The sequence below is a fragment of the Perognathus longimembris genome, chromosome 23 (genome assembly GCF_023159225.1).
Source record: "Perognathus longimembris pacificus isolate PPM17 chromosome 23, ASM2315922v1, whole genome shotgun sequence".
Classification (NCBI taxonomy): Eukaryota; Metazoa; Chordata; class Mammalia; order Rodentia; family Heteromyidae; genus Perognathus; species Perognathus longimembris.
Window position 1 is genome coordinate 2528027 of NC_063183.1, and position 18935 is coordinate 2546961.

At 50.6% G+C, this 18935-nt stretch overlaps 1 protein-coding gene across 1 annotated transcript in view; it reads left to right on the forward strand.

The window, feature by feature from the left end:
• Positions 1 to 13032: 13032 nt before the first annotated feature.
• Positions 13033 to 18935, forward strand: part of Hs3st2 (heparan sulfate-glucosamine 3-sulfotransferase 2) — a 75598-nt gene continuing 69695 nt past the window's right edge. The window contains exon 1 of the mRNA XM_048332685.1: positions 13033 to 13496. Coding sequence (XP_048188642.1) covers positions 13033 to 13496 — 464 coding nt within the window. The remainder of the gene's footprint in view (positions 13497 to 18935) is intronic.

Below are 18935 nucleotides of genomic sequence, written 5' to 3' on the forward strand. Positions count from 1 at the left end.
AAACAAGGCTGCAGGTGTGGCTCAGATAGAAGAACACCACTGTGAGCAAAAGCACCAAATCCCAGTCCCAGAATTTTTTTTTCTCTAAGTTCCTTAGCCTAGAACTTAACCATTTAAAAAAAATTGGCCCACTCAAAAAGAAAAAAATTCTACTGTTGACATATTGTCTAATATCGACATTGCATTTAAAGCCCTAGGCGAATTTTCTTGGGCGCGGCCACGTGGCTACTGTATATGTTCTTGATACATTGTATATTGTATATATGTCTACCTGACCTAGAGAAGGGAAAGAAAAACAGGGCGTAAGATATCACAAGAAATGTACACACTCCCCTACTATGTAACTGTACCCTTTTTACACAACACCCTGTCCAAAAAAATTTGTGTTCAATTAATAAATAAATTAAAAAAATTCTACTTAACATTGTTTTATTTTGTACTTCCTTAACATTTGCCTTTTCTATTTGGTTTTTGTTTCTCCTCTTCTGGAGCTTCTATTCCTGTGCTTCAACTGGTTTTCTAGAGTGGTATTTATGTTTTACTTCTTTTTGAAGATTCTATGTAACAGCTATGATTTTTTTTCTTGGTGTCTATTCTGCTTTGGATATGAAGTGTAATGAAATAATATTACATTTTGAAATCTTATAAAAACATTACTAAGCCAAAGTGTGTTAAGAAAAATATTGTTTGTAAATATTGATGGGTGAATTTATGGAAACAAAGAGATAAGAAATGGAGCATTTTATATCCATGAGAACAGAGAATTATTCAGTAATTGATTTTGGACAATTGCTTATCCAATTGGAAATAATTTCAAATGCAGATTATACACAAAAGCAAGCTTCAAGAAAACTGGCAAATTCAGTGGCTAGGCAATTTACAAAGTAGTCCAAATGGTCAAGAGTCACAAAAAGATATTCTCTCCCTTGACAGCAGGGATTACACTGAAAACCAACAGTCAGAGATCAGTTTTCTTTCCTATTATTGCCCATTTTGGCAGGAGTGCTAGGGGAATCAAACCCAGGGCCTTGTGCTGCCACTAATTAGCTCTTGGTTTTTTGTTTGCTTGTTTGTTTGTTTTGAGACAGGATTTCCTTATGCAGCCCAAGATGGCCTTGAATTCAAGACCCTTCTGCCTCCATCTCACAAGGACTGGGATTACAGGTGTGAACTACCATACTCGGTTCAAAATGGTTGTTCAGTTACAATTTTTTAATTTGTAGAGCTTACAAGATTGAGGAGTGTGGATTAGCATAGCCACTTTTAGACAATCTATTTGCACTACCTCCTTTGACCCCGCGAGTCACATAGGAGAAATGGTGCCATGTGACCACTCGCTCTCCAGAAAAGTATAAGCAGGACTCCACTGATTGCTAAAATATTGAATTGCTTCTCTTATAGTTGGGAAAGAGTCCTAACTGCTTGCACTTTGAGTGCCCTGACCTCTCCTTCCTGGCCTTTGCCTCCACAATTTCCAGCATCCAGCTGGTACAGAGTTAATGACTAGTAGAGGAGCAAGCTCCTAAACCCAACTCCATTCTCAGACCCAGGCCTGGTCAAATTAGCTGGTGATATTTAGATCCCTGTGTCAAAAAAAGTAAATAAATAAGGTTCATTGAAGCCTTGTTACAGCCAGGCACCAGTGGCTCACACCTGTCATCCTAGCTACTTTGGAGGCTGAGATCTGAGGATCCCAGTTCAAAGCCAGCCAGGGCAAGAAAGATCATGAGACTCTTATCTCCAATGGACCACCAGAAAGCTGGAAGTGGCTCAGGTGGTAGAAGTGGTAGAGTGTTCCAGCATTTGCTGCAGCCATGTGCAGTCATGTGACTAAACGCTAACCAATGGAAGGTGAGCAGGCAGTACAGACTTCTGGGAAATTTTCCTAAGGGGGAGTGGGAGACAGAGCCCCAATCCCTCCTTGCGGTGACCCGGAGTGCGCGTGCTATGCTGGGAGCTGTAGTCCCATCCTTACCCCCCACCAGGAGGTGGAACACATTCACAGCTGCAGAGAGCTGCACCATACTTGGATGGCCACCTCCTCTGAACTCCCTTTACTTAAGACAAATAAATCAGTACCTTCTCAAAAACTTCTGCTGTGTGCAGGTTTCTCAGCCATATGCAGCTAAATTTCATCCCCATACCAGGCTAAATATCTGTTCACTGTGAAATAGCAACAGAAACTGTGATATGTAAGTAAATAGAAATTATACACAACTGGAGATGTCCTATAATGCATGTCTATTTTCGTGTGTGTACCGTTCCTGGGTACTGAACTCAGGGACTGGGTGCTGTCTCTGAGCTTTTTTGATCAAGGCTAACAGCCTGCTACTTAAGCAATAGCTCCACTTCTGGCTTTTTGGTGGTTAATTGGAGATGAGAGAGAGACTGGTGGTCTCTCCTGATAGAGCTGGCTTCGAACCTCCATCCTCAGCTCTCAGCCTCCTGAGTAGCTAGGACTACAGGCATGAGCCACCGATGCCTGGCAACCTCTTTAAATTATGCCCTCACTTGATGTCTACAGGGTCCAGCTGAATGCTGTGGGAATGGGGAGCTCTGATGAGGAGGAACGGCCTCTTTGGCAGGGGAGATTCACGTGGAGGCTCCACCTCACTGCTTCATGGTTCTTTCAGGAGCTGTTTCTCATGCACTGTACTTCCCAATGCCACCATGAAATAAGTGAAACAAAGGTATTCATCTATCTGCAAGGACAAGGACAAGGACAAGGAGGGGGCACAATGGCAGAGATGACATGACTGGAAGAAACGGGAAGCCGGACCTGCCACATCAGAGTCCACAAAAGTCCAACTGAAACAGGAAGGCCAGCCTCAGAGAATTCTCTCAGGGGTCCAGGCGTGAGGGGTGAGGGCCCTCAGGTGTCCCTTCCCATGGGCACAGCTGGAAGCTGGTGCATGGGAGCATACACACACACACACACACACACACACACACACACACACACACACACACAAATAGCTCCAGGAAGTACCCCTGGGCTGTAGGAACAGAAAGGAGAATGGCACAATAGCTCAACTACTACTGTGTCACATGACTTCCTGGGCAGATGCTTAGGTACCATGGCCACCCAGATCACACTCCTGCTGACATTACAGACCCACAGAACCCCAAATGGTCTCAGGGTTTTGAATATCCGTGTCAACCCCGTGCTCCATGAACAGGAATTAGGAGCGTATTGTGAGACACATCTAGAAGTGAAAGTTTCTCCATTCTCTGATGTCTAGTTTCCTGCCAAAGCCTTGAGTGAACTTCATTAACAACCCACTGGCAGTGGATTCTGGGAAATGTAGTTTGAGGACATCTAGCAACTTGGCAGTTGGAAGGAGAATCTGCAAGGATGGGCAAAGAGTTCAGATCTCCTGAGTAGCTAGGATTACAGGCATGAGCCACTGCTTCCCAACTTGTATGCATTTTGATTGTGTGTGTGTGTGTGTGTGTGTGTGTGTGTGTGTGTGTGTGCCAGTCCTGGGGCTTGGACTCAGTGCTGGCATGCTGTCCCTGAGCTTTGGTGCTCAAGGCTAGTGCTCTATTATTTGAGCCATAGCTCCACTTCTGGCTTTTTGGTGGTTAATTGGAGATAAGATTCACAGTTTTCCTGTCTGGGTGGACTTCAAACCATGATCCTCAGGGCTCAGCATCCTGAATAGCTAGGGTGACAGGCATGGGTTACAGGATTACAGCACCTGGCTTTGTATATATTTTGAGAGTGGGAGAATGAACAGGATTTGCTTGCAAACCAAATGTGAAAGAATCAACACTCACCAGATTTGTTTTGGCTTAAATAATTAGATGCCAAGAATTGTCACTTATTTCAAAGACTATGATAAAAATCCAGCTTTGAGAAACTGTAAGAGGTCAGCTTGGAACATGTTTAGTTTGAGAAATCTACTAGACATTCAAGTAGAAAGCCAAAGAAGTTGACCGATCAGGAGGAAAGAGACATCCATTGGAGATTCCAGGATGTGTCAACTCCTCCGGTACATAAGAGTCAGATAAGTGACTTTTAAGATAGGTTTTAGTGGAGAGATGGGAGCAAAAGTCAGAGCAAGGGGGCTGAGGCATGGCTTAGGTGGTAGAGCAACAGCTAGTGAGCAAAAGAGTCAGATACCAAACTTGAGTCCTGGTCTGAGAGAGAGAGAGAGCGAGAGAGAGAGAGAGCACAATGGGGAGGAGAGGCTCCCAGAAGCCCTGCTGGCTCCCAAGACAACCAAAGCAGCAGTGAGGAGAAAGTGAAGGGAAGGCCGGGATACAAGAATAACTTTCAGGCAGGCACTGGTGGCTCCTGCCAGTAAACTCAGGAGGCTGAGGTTGGAGGGCTGCTATTTAAAGCCAGCCTGAGAAGAAAAGTCCATGAGACTCTTACCTGCCCCTCCCCCCCTTTTTTTTGCCAGTCCTGGGCTTGAACTCATGGCCTGAGCATTGTCCCTGGTTTCTTTTTGCTCAAGGCTAGCACTCTACCACTTGAGCCACAGCACCACTTCTGGTCTTTTCTATATATGTGGTGCTGAGGAATCAAACCCAGGGCTTCATGTGTACAAGGCAAGCACCTTACCACTACGTCATATTCCCAGCCCCCATGAGACTCTTATCTCCAATGAACCACCAAAAAACTGAAAGTGGAGCTGTGGCTCAAAATGGTAGAGTGCTAGCTCTGAGCAAAAGAAGCTCAAGGACTGTGCCCAGGCCCTGAGTTCAAGCCTTACAACCTACCAAAAAACAAACAAAACCAATTTTCTTCTATGGTAGTAGAGAGGCTAGAGCTGATGTACAAAATATTTCCAGGGGGGGGACTTAGAAAATGGACCATGACTGCTAGGAAGTGACTAGGGCTCACTGGGACAAGTGGCATTACTCATTGGCTGTGTTCAGCATGTGGCTGTGCTGTGTGGGAAGAGGGCTGGCCCCGCCCAGGAGAGAAACAGACAGGAGGAAGAGAGGGCCAGGGAAGCCTAGGGGGTAAGCAGCCCAGCCACCACCCACCATGTTTGTTCTTGGAAGTAAGATGTAGCAAGAGGGAGGGGGACAAGAACAGGGGATTGGTAAGGCAACCGTTCTGTCCTTTGAGATGAGGTAGATTGATGCCATCTGGAAGCATGGGTTTGTTTCTCCAGTGATTAAAGAATAAAAAGGAAGGAAATACACTCTTCACAGAGAGAAGCCCAAAGAGGAGTCCATGGCATCCTCTCCAGGGAGGTTATTATGGCACAGGGCCCCACCCATCACTCCTCCCCTGGGCTATGCACTGATTGCTGATGACTTGTGCAAGCTCCACCCCTGGCTCTTTTCATTGGTTGAGTGGAACCCAGGGAATTCTGGGAAAAGGTGTTTGAGCAGGAGGCCAGGGGCATTGTGGGAAGAAGAAACTTCTGAGGAGGAACCCAGGGCATGATGGGAAGAAGCACCGTGATGGGCCATCTGTTATCTGTTATCTGTTATATGTTATGTCCACCATCCTGTAAATCCTGTCTACCTAAGAAAAGAGGCCTGACTTTCTCTCAGGATCCTGTCCTAATGGCTCCAGCAGGTGTCTTCTGAGGAATGGGCTCACTCAGGTATTCTCTACATCTGTACCTGGACAGTCCTTACCCAACGCCTGCCTGCACTGGGCATTTTGTTACTTCCCTACCAGTGGGGAAAGAACAAGACATGTACATTGGATCCAGAGCAGGAGGAGTCTTAGATGAGATGATTTCTGAAGACAGAGACTGATTTTAGTTCGTTGTCAATACAAGTTTCAAGTTGGTAGAAAGAGGCACCATCTTTACCCCCGGCATTTCCGGGGGAAGGTATTTCCTCTTGCTAAAAGGTAGAGGTTGTACGTAAGTCTGCATTAAACGACATAAAATCGATTCACCGTGTTGTGAAAGGGGAAGAAAAATGACAACATGGTAGGTGTAGGCTGATCCATCAGCAAAGGAATGAATATCTTGTGTAATTAGAAGGTTATAAATAAAAGACTAATAATATTAATGAGATGATCAGTGTATAAAATAGTAACAAATTTGGGGGGGACTATGATGTAGGTTTTATTTTTCTTGTTTCTCACTATTTTCATTGGTTTCTGCACTGAGGATATATTGTAACAGATAACAAGAACAGAAAGAATGTTAAAAAAGGAAGTTTTAAAAATCTGTACAAACCAACAAATAGTTCTATGTTTCCTGTGCAGTTGTTTCTTCTACTATGAATCTCTTCCTATACTGAAGGGGTCTAGGTTTGGGGATGAATTGAGAGGGATACCAATAGTTGAGTCCATCATTTGGCCATAGAAAAAGTAAAAGACGTTAGCACTGCCTCAGTTCAATAGACAAGCTGGGCATGGTGGCTAGCACTTGTAATCTCATCGTTGTATTAGGTAGGAGGATCACAATTCAAGGCTAGTCCTCAAGGGAAAAACATAAGACCCTATGTGGAAAAGAATTCAAGCTAAAAGGGACTGAGGATGTGGAACAAGTAGTAGATCAAGCCTAGTAAGCTTCAAATCTAGTCCCATCCAAAGGAAGTGGGGGGTGAGGAGAGATGACCAACTACAGAAGTAGCCCACACGAGAGGCTAAATCCCTGGTGGTCACTTCCTTGTAGACTAGCCTCCTAGGGACTAGCCACAGTCATCCTCTGATTTTATTCAGACAAGAAAGTATGAGTACAGGGCTGGGGATATGGCCTAGTGGCAAGAGTGCCTGCCTCGGATACACGAGGCCCTAGGTTCGATTCCCCAGCACCACATATACAGAAAATGGCCAGAAGCGGTGCTGTGGCTCAAGCGGCAGAGTGCTAGCCTTGAGCGGGAAGAAGCCAGGGACAGTGCTCAGGCCCTGAGTCCAAGGCCCAGGACTGGCAAAAAAAAAAAAAAAAAAAAAAAGAAAGTATGAGTACAAATTTCTTTCATCCTTTCTCTATGTCCTCCCTCCTTTCCTCCCTCCCTTCTCCCCTCTTTCTTTCTCGAACTTGGGGCCTGGGTGCTGTCCTTGAGCTCTTTTGCTCAAGACTAGCACCTTACCACTTAAGCCACAGCTCCACCTCCAGCATTTTGCTGATTACTTGAAGCTAAGAGTCCCGTGGACTTTTTGCTTGGGCTGGCTTTGAACCGCCATGCTCAGATCTCCGCCTCCCGAGCAGTGAGGATTACAGGCGTGAGCCACCAGTCCCCAGCTCCACCTTTTTTCTAAATGTGGGTTATTGTCCCACATCCACTTGGCTCCCCTTGTCCTTACCCCTCCCAGAATGATTGCCTGATTCCTCCTTCCTGCCCGTGGCGCCTCAGGAACCACCCTTATTGGGAACATTTTGATGTCACATTGTTCAAAACTCCACACTTAGGCAAAGATGTGAAACTCGAAGCTGAAATAAAACGGAATAATAAAGCTTGATTAGGTGCAAAGATATAAGGGAAAGAAAACTTGGTTTCTAATTTCAAATTCAGGACTTCATGTAGGGTATGGGGTGGGAGGGAAGAGGCGAAACACACTGGCATAGAAGAGAAAGCAGGGCTCAGAGCTAGGCAGGGGAGGGTGGGCACAAGGGAGAGCAGGGACCCCTGTGGTTGTCATTGTTTAGGGCGCCCAGCCCCCCTCTTCTCGAGCCATCTCCATGTTCTTTCCCACAGTGCCTTCCCTAATTCTGCTTGTTGCTTATCACTGCCATTCCATTGCCATCGCACACAAACCGGTAGCCCTTATCGATCCATTATCAAAGGCAGAATTCCCTCTCTCTCTTATATGACACATGCCATCACTATGTAAATATAATGCCACAATAAATGGCGAAGATGGAGGGAGAAAAGGTAACTGCGTGCTCCAGTCCTTGTTTGTTCACAGCCCTTTGTGCTTGTTTGTATTCTTGGTGGTGCTAGGTGGTTGAGGTCAGGACCTCACACTTGCTGGACAGGGATCTTCCCACTTGAGCTGTGCCTCCAGATTTCTTTTTTTCCTTTCATTATTGTTCAGAAAGGGTCTCAGTGTTTTTGCCTGGACCTACCTTGGACCACAAACCTTCCAAATGCCTTCCATGTAGCTGGGATTATAGGCACATACTACCATGCTCAGCTCACTGGTTTGAGATGGAGGTCTCTCTAATTTTTTTGCCCAGATGGGCTTCAAACTGTGATCTCCCTGATCTCTGCCTCCCACTAGATCCTTAAAAATAAGACCTCATGCCATTCTCCACCACTTTTTAATTAAAATGAGGCAATTAAGGTGGCAATTGCTCCATTGTCTGGTTTTAATTAGGACACTCAATTACTAGTAACAGAAAAAAGTACCTGTTTAACTAGAATAGACGATTCTAGGCACCATGCTTCCTGCAAGCCACATCAGGGGCATCTTTCTCAGTCCCGATTTTCCTCTCGGTCAGCTTTATCCTCACTGTCTTTCCTTTTGATGCCATAGGTGGCCAGCAGAAGGGTTAAGATTATTTGGCTTGAGTTCACATTGGAGAAGAAAAGTTTCAATAACTGTCACGTGATGAGTTCTCCCTGTAGAGACTCCAGTTCAGGTGACTGAGACACATGGTTAGGAAATAGATGGCCTGGCTCCTCGTCCCTTCTTGAGTGAGGGAAAAAGGAGTAAAGCTGTCATCCTGAGGGTGGCAGAAGTGCTAGGTGCTTTGCGTAACTGCTTAGTGTCCTCCCTTAATAACAAAACCTTCAAGTTTTAGGCAAGCCCACAGCCACCCAGAATCATGGCCATGTGTGGGGAACTGATACATTGAATTGAAATACCCATGTACAGCACTGTGAAGATCAGTTATTATTATTATTTTTTTGCCAGTCTTGGGGCTTGAACTCAGGGCCTGGATGCTGTTCTGGAGCCTCTTTGTGCTCAAGGTGAGTGCTCTACCACTTGAGCCACAGCACTACTTCTGGCCTTTTCTGAGTAGTTGATTGGAGATAAAGTCTTATGAACTTTCCTGCCTGGGCTGGCTTCGAACTGAGATCCGGATCCTCAGATCTGAGTCTCCTGAGTAGCTAGGGTGGCAGGCGGGGGCTACTGCACCCAGCTTACAGAGTAACTTCTGGAGGGAAGAGACATCAATAGAGTGACAGGGCAGGCTGAGCCTGGGGCCCAGCCTTGTGCAACTTCCACATTACCTGCGTCTTTCCTTTTGCATGAGCATCATGTGACAGTCCATATGTGTCAACATCCTCTACTTACTGCTCTCAAAGGACTGGGAGCTGGAAATCATAGGAATGGTGGGCAACAAGCAGGCATGCCCACGGCCTGTGTCATTCCTCATGAAATGCTAGCCGACTCAGTGGCAATAGCTGGTGGGAAATTTGAAGGAGAAACACATCCTGTCTCTGATGAAATTCCAGAGCTTATGAATTCATAGTCAAAAATCATTTAAAAACTGAACCAAGCACAAAATTATGAGAAATCATTGTGTCCATGGTTTAAAATTTTTTTAAAATTTTCTCCAGGGAGGGAAAAAGGCACTTGTCATTGTGGATTACTCTCTCTAACCTTGTAATTTTAACAATGGAGCACAGAAATAGCAGGCTCCATGGTGTGGAAAGAATCATGAAAGTATGTATTAGAATTCCTTTTGACATGTTTGTTTTGACATTTTTATTAATGATTTGAGTGAAGAATTAATTAAATTGTAATCAAATGTGGAGATGACACGAGACCAGGAAAAGACAGGTTCATGCTTTGAGAAATGAAATCACATAATCACAGACTTATACAGCTGGGGGCAGGCAGCTCATGCGTGTAATCCTAGCTATTCAGGAGACTGAGATTTGAGAATCACAGTACAAAGCCAGCCAGGGCAGAAAAGTCTGTGAGACTCTTTCTCTCCAATAAACTACTCAGAATAAGCTGGAAGTGGCATGGTGGCTCGAGTGGTAGAGTGCTAGCCTTGAGCACACAAAGGCTCAGGTACAGTGCCCAGGCCCTGAGTTCAAGCTTCAGGACTGGCACACACACACACACACACACACACACACACACACACACACACACTCAATCAGTCAACATCATGTAAGACTTGAGATTCAAATAAACATGAAGAAAACTGGAGCCATGAACTGATGAGATGAGATGAAATTTAATCAGGTCAAATGTGCAAGGACTCCACACAAGGCGTCCCAGAGATGCTACTGTCCAAGCCCAGCAGGGGGGTGGGGAGCTGGGCCTCAATCAGCAGCCCTTGTGGGAAACACTTAGAGAACATTACTGAGCGGCAAGCTGGTGAGCTGGAGCTTCAGACAAAAGACAATGAGATCTTAGACATAGCCCCACCTGAAACAGCCAACAGAGGGGCTTAAAGCCTGCAGAACGTTCCTGAGGATCCCTGGGTGTTCATTCAGCTACATGCCAAACTTCAGTAACACCTAGACAAATTAGTTCCCATCCCGGAGAGCAGCCTCCGATGGAATCTGTGAGCCATAAGCAAAGGGAGGGAGGGAATGTGGATGTGCTGTATGTAATTAAGACCTTGAACCTTGCTGGTGGCTCATACCTGTGATCCTAGCTACTCAGGAGGCTGAGGTCTGAGAATCAAGGTTCAAAGCCAACCCAGGCAGGAAAGTCAGTGAGACTCTTATCTGCAATTAGTATCTCTCTCTCCCCCTCCCTCCTCCCCCCACCCCCAACCTGCTGGAAGTAGAGATGTGGCTCAATGGTAGAGCACTAGCCTTGAGTAAATAAACTCAGGGACAGTGCCTAGGCCCTGAGTTCAAGCCCCAGGCCTGGCACCCATAACAATAATAATGTCAGTGGCTTAATACATCAGGTGTGGAACAGCCTGTAGCCATGAAGCTTTCCTGAGATGGTTTTGTCTGGCTGAGGGGCAAAACGTTTCCTGGTTTCAGCTGAGGTCTGCAGTCTTGCTGTTAGGAGAGCTGGGGGATGTGGAGGGTGTTCTAGCTATTTCAGAGGGGTCCCTATTTGGGGAACACCCAGGCAAGGTGACTTGGCCTTGCTGAGGGACAACTGGCTTTGGTTGTCCAATAAGCAAGGCTGGTTTACACACCTCTAGTCCCAGCTGCAAGAGGTCAGAGGTCAGGGTTGTTGGTAACTGTTCTCTGTCTCCTCTTCTCCCCTTCTCTGTCTCTCTTCCTTTTATCTTTCTTTGCTCTTCCTTCCATCTCTCTCCCTCCCTCCCTCCCTCCCTCCCTCCCTCCCTCCCTCCCTTCCTCCATGTCCCAGTCCTTTCTTTGCTTTTTTTTTTGCCAGGTGGGGTCGGTCACTTTCACCTAGATCCTTCTAATATCCCTCACACATGGTTGGCCTCCCGCGCACGTACCACCATCCCCCCACGTATTCGTGTGATGGGAACCTCTAACGTTTTGCCCAGGCTAGCCTCGAACTGTAGTCTTCTGGGTCGCTGCCTCTTGAGTGGCTGGGTTGGGAGGCAGAGCCACCAGGTACAACCTGGCTGGGGGTTCCGACGTGGATGCCGTGGCCATCGGTCTCCGGATGGCCGCCGGTGAGTGTCGTGCGGGCCGCGCGGGCTCCCGCGACCCCTCCCGGCCCCGGTCCCTCGGTTTCCTGCCCTTCGGGACAAGTCCACCGCGCCCTGACCCGCACCGGGCCTCTGTGCTCCGGACAGCGCTCCGGGCGCTCCGGGCGCGCGCGCTTCGCCGCGAGGAGGCGCGCGCGAGGTGGGGCCCGGCGGGGGAGCGGGGAGCGCTGGGCGCAGGGCGCCCCGTCCCGAGCTGCGGGGATCCAGGGCGCTCTGCCAGGAGTCACCGAAGGTCGGGGAGCCCCGGGCCTCCGCCCACCACCCTGGTCCCGCACCAAGTCCCACTGCGGGCGGCGAGGTGGCAGGGGAAGCGTGGACGGGGGCGCTGCCGGTGTTTCTATGCCAGGTTGGGGGGCGGGGGGCTTTCCCCGCACATACTCCCCTTAAGGTGGGGGGAGGGATCCGGACTCGAGCAGGACATGGGTGGGCCAGGGAGGTGGCACCATGCGCCAGGAGCTGGGGGTCTGGGTCTGGGATCAGGGTCTGGGTCTGAGGCCTGGGTGTGTGGGGTCTAGGGTTTGGGGTCTGCGTCTGAGGCTGGGGTCCGAGATCTGGGTCTGGGGTCTGAGTCTAAGATCCGGCATCTGGGGTCTGGGGCTTAGAGTTGGGGCATGGGGTCTGGGGTCAGGGTGTGGAGTCTGTGATCAAGGACTGGGGTCAGAGTCTGAGGTCTGGGGACTAGGGGTCGGGATCGGGGTCTGCCATCTAGGGTCAGGGTGTGAGCTCGAGGTCTGGGGTCTAGGGTCTGGGATTGGGGTCTAGGATCAGTTTCCGGGGTCTGGGCCTAGGGTCTCAGGTCGGCATCCGGGGTCCAGGTCTGGGGTCGGGGTTCTGGGGCTCCACCCCGACTCAGTGGCCGGGTGTGGAGGCGACCGGCTCCCCGCGGGAAGGAGTGCCTGATGCGCCCCGCACCCCTCGCCGTCCCCAGCAGTCGGGACCGCACGTCCTCCCCCCGGGATCCGCCTGCGGGCTCGGGTCCAGGGTGCGCGTCCCTGGCCAGGGGCAGAGAAGTGGGGGCGCAGGGGCGGGCCGGGTCCCGGGGCGCGGCGCGGGCTCGGGGGACCCGCGCGGCTGACGTCAGGCGACTCCTTAAATAGCGGCGGCCGCGCGCTCCGCCCGGCATTTCCCGCGGAGCCGGCGGAGCCCGTGCGCTACGGCGCCGGCGCCCGGGTCCGGTGCGGTCCTCCCCGCAGCGGGCGCAGCCGCGCGGCCCGGGAGCTCCGGGCGCTCCGGGAATGGGGCATCAGGCGCTGGGCGCGCTCCGCACCAGGCGCGCGTAGGACCCGAGCAGCGCCGCCCGGAGCCCCCATCGCCGCCGAGGACCCCGGAGATGCTGGGGATGCGGTCGCGGAGTCCCTCAGGAGCCACGCCGGCCCCGGGGACCCCCGGGCATGGTGCGCGCCCCGAGAAGACGGCGCCCCCTACGCCCGATCCGTGCGCCCCGGGCAGCGCCTCGCCAGCCCCGTAGGCGATCGCGGCGGCGCCGCAGCTCGGCCGCGGGGTCCCCCCCGGCGAACCATGTCCCCCGGCGCGGGCCCATGGAGCCACCATGGCCTATAGGGTCCTGGGGCGCGCGGGGCCACCTCAGCCGCGTAGGGCGCGCAGGCTGCTCTTCGCCTTCACGCTGTCCCTGTCCTGCACTTACCTGTGCTACAGCTTCCTGTGCTGCTGCGACGACCTGGGCCGCAGTCGCCTCCTGGGCGCGCCTCGGTGCCTCCGGGGTCCCCGTGCCAGCGCCCAGAAACTTCTCCCCAAGTCCCGCCCTTGCGATTCCCCGGGGCCACCGCCGCCCAGCGCGCCCGCCGCGCCCGCCCCGCGCCTCCCGGCCTCCAACCACTCCGGCTCCCCGAAGCTGGGCACCAAGCGGCTCCCCCAAGCCCTCATCGTGGGCGTGAAGAAGGGGGGCACTCGAGCGGTGCTGGAGTTTATCCGCGTGCACCCCGACGTGCGGGCCTTGGGTACCGAGCCCCACTTTTTCGACAGGAACTACGGCCGCGGGCTGGATTGGTACAGGTAAGAATTGGGGTTCCCCTTACTCGGGTGCACCTCGCTTGTCCCGTCCCCATTGGCTCTCACCTTGGAGCCCCTCAGGGGCTCACTGGGTGGGTTCACTCAGATGCATGCAAGAACTGGGGAGCAGGGAGCCGTTTAGTAGAAAGATCTACCAGGAACTTCCCAGTGATTATGAACAAGGGCTGCCCCTCTTGTACCTGGAAGGCTCTGGGAGGGAAAAGAGATTTCCAGTCATCCTGGGTGCAGGTTGGAGGGCCGACCCTGGGTTCCATAAATGTATCTTCTGCTTACAGGCTGCTTGCCTCTGGGTAGACCTTGGTGGATCCCTTACGCCCCAAGGACCCCCCCAAAGAAAGAGCCAGGACAGAGCCCCTTGGGGCGAGTCTGGGCTTGGGAGAGGCTCCCCCTAAGTCAGGCAGTGGGGAAGGGTATGAGGAAGTCTTCTTGGGGAGTCTCATTCTCAGCCTAGCATAGTTGGTGCTTTCCTGGGATCGCCTCCCCCCCCCCCACCCCTTTGCTCTTGGAAGGATGGCGAGAACCCTAGGTTTTAGTCTTGGCTCTGTCCCTTTGCTCGAGCTCACCCAGCCCTCTCAGCCTCACTCTTTTCATGTGTCCCCAGGGGCAGTGCAGTCCTTGCCCCCATCACACACACACGCACACACACACACACACACACACACACACACACTCCCCTCCCCAGGCCTTGCTGAAGCACTTTGGAAGTGTCCAGGGACCTTTCAGCACTGGGCTTTTGTTCCCAAATTAGCATCCAAGAGGCAGAACTTGACTACAGGAAGGCACTCAGGTGCTGAAATAGCTGGCCAGGCTCCTTGAAGCAATCGGACACACTCCAGGGACAAGTTTACAGGGCAAGTGGAGTCGTGCACAGCACTCCTCAGAGTGGCACCGCCACTGCCCAGTGCCCACCGGCCTCCTGCCACCCAGTGTGATGTGAAAACACAAGGCCGGGTCAGGGGGAGCCCAAGGCTGGTACAATGTGTGGGTTCCTCACCATGCGCAAATCCTAGCATCCTCCACAGCACCCTCGAAGGGTGAGGATCCATCGGAATCATCGTGGAACTGGGGAGGGGTGCATGGTAGTTGGCATGGTAGCCAAGGACCACAGGGCCCACCTGTCGTCTTTACCAGCCAGCCCTGGCCGGAGGAGGTAGCGGCTGCAGGGGTGAGGGGCGGGACATGGTCTCCAGCAGGCAGGCACACAGTCTGTCTGCTGCAGAGCCAGGCCACGGGGAGCTGGGCCTGTGGATGGTCCTGGCCATCGTGAAGTCTGGTTAGGGGAGTGAGTGCCACACTGTGGCAGCCGTGGCTCTGGGCCAATGCAGTTGTCCCGTGGTGATTTCTGGTGCCCGCATCATGGTGTACAAGGACAGGGTCTGAGGCTAGCCCAGGGCAGGGGTGGAGGCAGCGGTACCCTGCTTGAGACTCTGGGCCTCAGTCACGCTCCACTGCACACGAAGGATTCCTCGATGGAAGAAAAAAAAAAAAGAAGATCATTATGAAATCGTGTGCCACTATGAAATGCCTTTCGAGTGCAAAATAGCCCAAGTCAGAGCATCTGGCTTGTAGGTAATGAACACCTCTGGTCTGAAACCAGTTTCTCCTTTCCTTTTCCTCCCTTCACCACCAAAAAAGCATACCTCAATCCTTCCTTCCTGTGCCATTCAGGGATGGCTGCTTTTTATTTTTAACCTTGGCATGTGTGATGCTAAGCCAGCTTAGCTGTGAACCTTAGAGATGGAAGCCATACCCCCCCTTCTCTCTCCTAGCACATTTGAATTCTGCTAAAATTCTCAGCTGAGTCTTGGTAGGTTTTAGGTTTTATTTAACATCAAGTGCACTGACAGCTCTACTTCTTTCCTCCCTCCTCCCTCCTTCCAGGCCCCATCACCCTTCCCTCCTGGATATTTCTAGAAGAAAGATGAACCCAGAGGCCTGGCTATAACTATTCCCCAACCCTTGCCCAGCAAGGCAGAGGAGCCTGCAGCCGCCAGGGTTGTGAGCCTTGTGCTTTTAAAAAATAACAACAGCATCATTAATGGAAATCCATAGCCCAGTCAGGGGGTCTCAGACGTGGATTGTCGTGTCTGCCATGTGGACAATGTTTCTATGATTTCTAGAACCTTCCTCTGGATGTTTCAACCTAGAGGGTCACCCAAGTGACATACATGTGTTGCAGAAATGATTGAGATTCTTCTTGCTTTTGTTTGCCTCCCACCCCCCCCCCACCCCCCTGGGGACTGGCACTTGAACTCTGGACCCAGGCACTCTCCCTAGGTTTTTATGCTCAAGGCTAGTGCTCTACCGCTTGAGCCCCGGCACCACTTCCAGATTTGGGGGGTAATTAAGTAGAGGTAAGAGTCTCATGGGACTTTCCTTCCCTGGGCTGGCTTTGAACTAGGATCTTCAGCTCTCAGCCTCCTGAGTAGCTAGAATACAGGTGTGAGTCACCGGTGCCCAGTGTGGATTAGGAATCCTCCTGTGTCCTCCTTTTCCTTCTGGATTTGGTGAACAAGGCATGATGGGTAATGGGCGGTCCCTCCCTTTGTCCACTGGGCAGACACAAGAGGAGCTGTGCGCTGGTCCTGGTGGGCTGGGCTCTCTGGGGTCAGCCTTAGCGAGTGGCATAGGGGCAATGGGGAGTGGGGGGCACTTCTGGAGGGTTAAATCCAGATTGACTCTAGGAAAAAACAACAACCCTCAAAGCCATCATCTTTAACCCACGGGTGTGACTTCCTTTGGAGGATACCTGGACAGCCAGTGCTCTGGAGGCTCAGTGATGTCCCCAGAGAGATGCCATCCATGCACGACAAACCAGGAGATGTGCCTGGCCCACCCTCCTCCCCAGCCTGAGCCCCTTCTCAGGAGTCAGCCCTGCCAGGTGGCCCTCTGCCGACCATGACTCCTGGTTGGTGTTTTTCTTTGAGCTTCTCCCTGGTGCTTGCCTCACTTGTGTGTCTAACTTAAATTCCCATTTTCTCAGAAGTCAGTGGCCTTACGGTGGGGACCCTCTAGCTGCTTGGCTGGGGTGGGGGTGGGGGTGCAGAATGGCAGCAGGCCAGTGAGGGTGCCAGACAGAGATGGTCCCCAGATGCCCTTGGAGGAGAAGAGCAGACAGTCTCCCCTAAGTCTTGGGCACCTCCTCAGAGATGGGAACCCAGAGTAATTGTCCCCAAAGAGGCTTTTGAAGAATATATATGGAGAGGCCTGGAATTCAGGGAACCCTGCTCCTGCTGTCCTTCCTCCTTTGTGTCCCAAACTGTTCATGAATATTGTTACTATTAAAACCATGTATTTGGGACCCTGCACTTCTACCAAAGGGGGCTGCAGAGTCGTTGCTAGGGGGGAAAATGGTTTCTTACTCTTTTTGTTGTTATTATACAGGCCCTGGGGATTGAACTCAAGACCTAGGCACAGTCCCTTTGCTGTTTTGCTCAAGTTTGGTGCTCTACCACTTGAGCCACACCTCCACTTCTGGCTTTTGGGTGGCTCATTGGAGATAAGAATCTTGCACCTTCCTGCCCAGACTGACTTAGAACAGGAATCCTCAGATCTCAGCCTCCTGGGTAGCTAAGACTACAGGCATGAGCCACTGGTGCCAATGCCAATTGCCTTCCTTTCCCTACTTCCCTTCTACTTTCCTTTCCCCCTCCTTCCCTGCCTCCTATATTCCTTTCCTTCTGGATTTATTTTTTAAAAAAAGCAACAACTCATATTTCTGTGTACCAGTTCGCCCACCTTGAAAATAAGACAAGTGTTATTTTACATTCTCTTACACAGATGTGAGATTTGTGGTTAGGATACTGTTGAGCAGAGTTTACCTGTGGCGCAGGCTCTCCAATGTCTTCATCTTTCAGAAAGAAAGAAGTCAGATTGTGCTCAGACATCTTTAAAGTCCAAGGGGAGGCAGAGAGTTGTTTAAAGCATTTGCAGCTCTGTGTGTGTGTGTGTGTGTGCATGTGTGTGTGTGTGTGTGTGTGCGCACATGCCCATAAAGGAAGTGAATCTTTTCTAAATGCATTAAAATGGCCAGCAAGAGCAAGTTAATACCTGATAATTGACTCTGTTCTCTGGTGTCCAGATTTTGATCGATGAGCTTGTTGTATAAATTTTCAACTCCATTTCACAACTCTGGTTATTTGTTTGTTTGGCATAGCTGGTGTTCCTGACCATCTATAAGACCCAGAAGAGCCAGGATTTGTGCCCTCCCTTCTCCCTCCACCACCCCGCCGCCCCCTCGCCCCCTACCCAGAGGCTGTAGTGTTAAATGTGAGAGAGAATAAAAAGCAAAGAATGGAACCTATCACCTTCTAGGTTCATTCCAATAAAACCATATGCTAACCAGAAAGCCAAACTCTGGAAAGACAGACATTAGGAATTAACCCCAAAAACAGAAGACGAGGGAGCCCAGCATGAAGCAGAGGATAAGAAATGGGTTTCTAATCTTATAACAAATGATCAGCACCTGGCACAGACTGACCTGTGCCCTCAGGTACGCAGAGATGGTGTGTGCTCCCACCTCACACGCACGAACACTGGCTGTTCACCCTTAAGTCTCTATAAGGAGATTGCCAGCCTTGGGGAAATGTCACATGCTCTGACTCAAGGAAACCATTGAATCCTCAAGTCCCCCATTGATCTTGTAGCTGTGTGTCTGCCTTCCAGCATGCTGGAGATATCATAGTTCTAACACTTGTCTCATTCTTGTCAGGTACAGGGGCAAGGGTGGGGGGCGGAGGGGGGTGGGGTGGAGAGGAGGGGAGACATTCAAAATGGACAAATGATGAGCCTGGTGCTGATGGTTCATTCCTGTAACCCTAGCTATTCAGAACCATGATCTGAGGATCATGGTTCAAAGCCAGCCCACGGAAGGAAAGTCTTTGAGACTCTTATCTCCAATTAACCATGAAAAAGCTGAAAGTGGAGATGTGTCTCATGTGTAGAGCACCAGCCATGATCAAAAATGCTAAGGGACAGTGCTCAGGCCCTGATTTCAAGCCCCAGTACTCCCAACATATGTGCACAGACATACACACACACACATGCACATACACATACACACGCACATATACACACAGTATGAGCAGCCAGAGCTGTCATTGTTCAAGGCTTTGAAAACACTGTCTTGGCTTCTTTCAGGAAATAGTGGGGTATGTTTATTAAAACAGGGGCTCAGCAGCCTCCAAGCTTTATCAATCTGCATGTACTCATCCTCAAGAGTGTTTTGGGGGTTAAAATATGAAGTATTACTTCTCAGAAAACTTAAGAGGCCCAGTTATATATATATATATATATATATTTGGAGATAAAAGTCCAATAGACTTTTCTGCCCAGGCTGGCTTTGAACTGTGATTCTCAGATCTCAGCCTCCTGAGTAGCTAGGATGACAGGCGTGAGCCACACTGGCACCCATCTGCTTTG